Genomic DNA, 3102 nt, shown 5'->3' on the forward strand with positions numbered 1-3102 from the left:
CGGCGATGCGAGCTCGAGCAAGAGGACAGGGCGGCGATACAAAGCGCGAGCAGGAGGAGTAGGGCGGCGAGCGCAGCGCGGAGTAGGAGCAGGGGTTGGGGATTTCAAGGCGGGGAGGAAGAAACTTCTTACGGAGCCCACCTGTAGGTCAGGTAAAAGGGACATTTCCGATGGCTGCCGTTACTAGGTAGCTACTATAAAAGCCGACGGAAATGGAATCATCAATATATAAAAAGTTGAAACAATTAAAAAATTTTCTCACCAAAATTAGGCCCATCGTACTCCTCAGAAAGACCCCATTTGTCAGGCCAAAAAATTTGACGAAAGGGAAGGGAGATTGATTTCGTTAATATTTTTCACCAAAATCCTAATATTTTTTACACTGGCAATTTTCCATACCCACCTCTTGTACCCACATAATTTTTCTTTGGCACACACTTTTATTTTTCTTTGCACATGCATTCACCTATAATTCGCGTCATTAATTATTTTGGAAGGATAATAATTGACATTATTATTTTTGGATGGAAAAAAGATGTGTATTATTTTTGGAAAGGAAATAAAGGTCATTGTTGCGTGATAGAAGAAGAATCGTACATCTCTACTAGTATGAGTAAAAAAAAAGTTGGATGGATGGTTGACTGGGAATAATTTTTTTAATGGCATGGAGGGAATTGGAAACTTTTTTAATGGCTAGTAGGGAATTGCCTCTTAATTCTCCTTAAGCTCATAGTTGAACCAAACCGCTGGTATATTATGATGGTGCAAAACAGATTGTATAAACTTTGGCAGTCTTGATCGTAGCATTCATCTCCATATGTTGTTGCTAGCTTAAGCTTATTGTATTTATTGTATCTGTAGGCATAGGCAGCAGCGGAGGATTCAATCTTTCCTCGCCGGCCGCACGTCCGGCGACACGGCAGCCCAGAACTCCTTGTCCAGCTCCAGCGCCGCCATGTGCTCCGGTGCCAGCACCACCTCCGCGTCGATGCCGCCACCGCCCTCCCGCCCCGGGAACAGCGACACCTTCCCGTCGTACTTGTTGCCCTTGCCGCTCCGCGCCGCCAGCGCCTTCCCCCACCCGAAGTCGCACCCGTACATGTCGAACCGCGGCGAGCTGCTGACGAACATGCCGTTCGGGTCGAACAGCCTGAACGCCGACAGCCCCGGCTCCGCCGCCCACGCCGCCGCGCGCGCCCGGATGCCCGCGTCCCCGTGCGCCGCGACCGCGCGCCCCACGGCCGCCGCCGCCCACCCGTGCCCGCGCGCCAGCAGCTCCGACGCGCGCACCGCCTCCGTCGATACGGCGCCGATGGCGTTCCCGAAGTACTCCGCCGGCAGCGGCGGCCGGAGCCGCGCGCGGTTGTTGGCGGACGCGCGGAACACCACCTCCTGGTCCGGCGCCGCGCGCCGCGCGCGGACGGAGCACCTCCACAGCAGCGAGCTCAGCGCCTGGAACCGCGTCACCGCGGCCGCCCCGGCCGCGTCCCCGGCTGCCAGGAGCTCCTGCCGCGCCCGCTCCTTGAGCGCCGCCAGGGACTCCTCCGAGAAGTGCAGCATCCGCTCGCGCTGCGGCGGCGGCGGCGGCAGAGTCGGCCTCGCGATCAGCGCGGACAGGTCGGCGTAAGGGAGCACGACCGGCGCCGCCGCGCCGCCGTCGGGCGACCAGCGCTCGAACACGGGCGCCGCGCGCGGCGGGAGCGTGCGGGGGGCGCCCAGCCTGGCGCGCGCGGCCTCCGCCCACGCGCTGATGAAGTCCCAGAAGGCCGTGCCGTCGGAGAGCGCGTGGTTGTACACGAATCCGACGAAGACGCTGTCGGCAAGCTCGGTGACCTGGACGACCAAGAGCGGGCGCTCGTGGCCGTCGTAGTTGACGGCGTCGTTGAGCGGGAAGAAGGACCGGACGAGGCTCGGGACGTCGGCGTCGGGAGGCAGGACGTCGGCGATCGAGACACCGCCCGCGACAGCCTCGAGGATCTCGACGCCCTGGCCGGCGCAGTCGACGGAGACGGAGCAGCTGACGACGCGGCCTGCGCCGTCGCGGTGCTGGTCGGTGGCGAGGCGGCCGGCGACGGGGTGGTAGGCGGCGAGCGCGTCGGCCAGGGCGGCCTGGAGGTGGTCGACGAGGTGTGCGGTGGAGAAGGGCGGCGGCGCGAAGAGCAGGCCCTTCTGGATGTAGTCGGCGGAGAGCAAGGAGAGGTCCCAGGTGGTGAGCGGGATGCGCTCGCGCGGCCGCGGCGGCGGCTTCACGGCGCGCCTCGACACCACCCGCACCGGCGAGGGCGACTGCATTGTCGATGTCGGAGGTATGCTTTGCTTGGACTCGGGAGTGGAATATTGCAAGCGGAGTCGATCCGGCTGCTGATTCTTCTTCTTCTTTGGTTATGCACCAGATAACATTCGTGGACCAATATATATAAGTATAACACATGCGAAGAAGGAGGTTCAAGCTTGGGTCGTCAGCATGGCGGCTACGCCAACTTTTATTATGATCAGATGAGGAGTGTTGCAGTACGAAGAGGTCGTCTGCCTAATCCAATCCATACTTTTGGTTCCTGCAGGTCGCCATGAAATGCTCAGGAAATTGCCGTACCCAATGACAAGTGCCCATTTTTTTAAAAAAACATTATGGCAAGTGTCCATCGGTATGAGCGCACCAAACCTTAGTGCTTATTTTAGGAAGACACAAGCTGTCATCAATTCAGAGTTGATTTGCTTACTGCGTTGAAGTGTCTAATGTGGGGATATTAGAGTGGCAGAGTCCTCACGCCGTCTCCTGAGTTGATTACTCTTGCGGTGTCAGAAGTTGGGAATATATCAGGTGCAAACTAACTTCTTCGTACAAACCGTTACAAATCTCCCCTCCCACTCTCCCTAAGCCCCCTTGAATGTTAATCCGGTAGTCTAGATTGGAATTTGCACGAAGAGGTTGATTTGCATCTGATATGTTCTAAAAAATTTAACAATAATAAAAAAGAAGAAATGGTTCTAAGAGGTCGTCCAAATCAAAGGGCCGAACCAGAGTCATCGGCGAACGCCCCTGCATTCCACGTTCCGGGAACGCCGTTCCGGGGAGAAGGAACATTTTCATTCCCACAGTGT

At 57.2% G+C, this 3102-nt stretch overlaps 1 protein-coding gene across 1 annotated transcript; it reads right to left on the reverse strand.

Annotated features, from left to right (window-relative positions):
* Positions 1 to 760: 760 nt before the first annotated feature.
* On the reverse strand, positions 761 to 2611 carry LOC120648650 (uncharacterized acetyltransferase At3g50280-like). Its single transcript, XM_039925363.1, has one exon. It carries the CDS (start codon positions 2290 to 2292, stop codon positions 883 to 885), a length of 1410 nt encoding a protein of 469 aa, XP_039781297.1. The 5' UTR covers positions 2293 to 2611; the 3' UTR covers positions 761 to 882.
* Positions 2612 to 3102: the final 491 nt, after the last annotated feature.

This window comes from Panicum virgatum, chromosome 9K (assembly GCF_016808335.1).
Source record: "Panicum virgatum strain AP13 chromosome 9K, P.virgatum_v5, whole genome shotgun sequence".
Lineage (NCBI taxonomy): Eukaryota > Viridiplantae > Streptophyta > Magnoliopsida > Poales > Poaceae > Panicum > Panicum virgatum.

Excerpts from the sequence above, each read along its gene's own strand:
- LOC120648650 (XM_039925363.1), bottom strand. The coding sequence starts at position 2,292 with ATGCAGTCGCCCTCGCCGGTGCGGGTGGTGTCGAGGCGCGCCGTGAAG.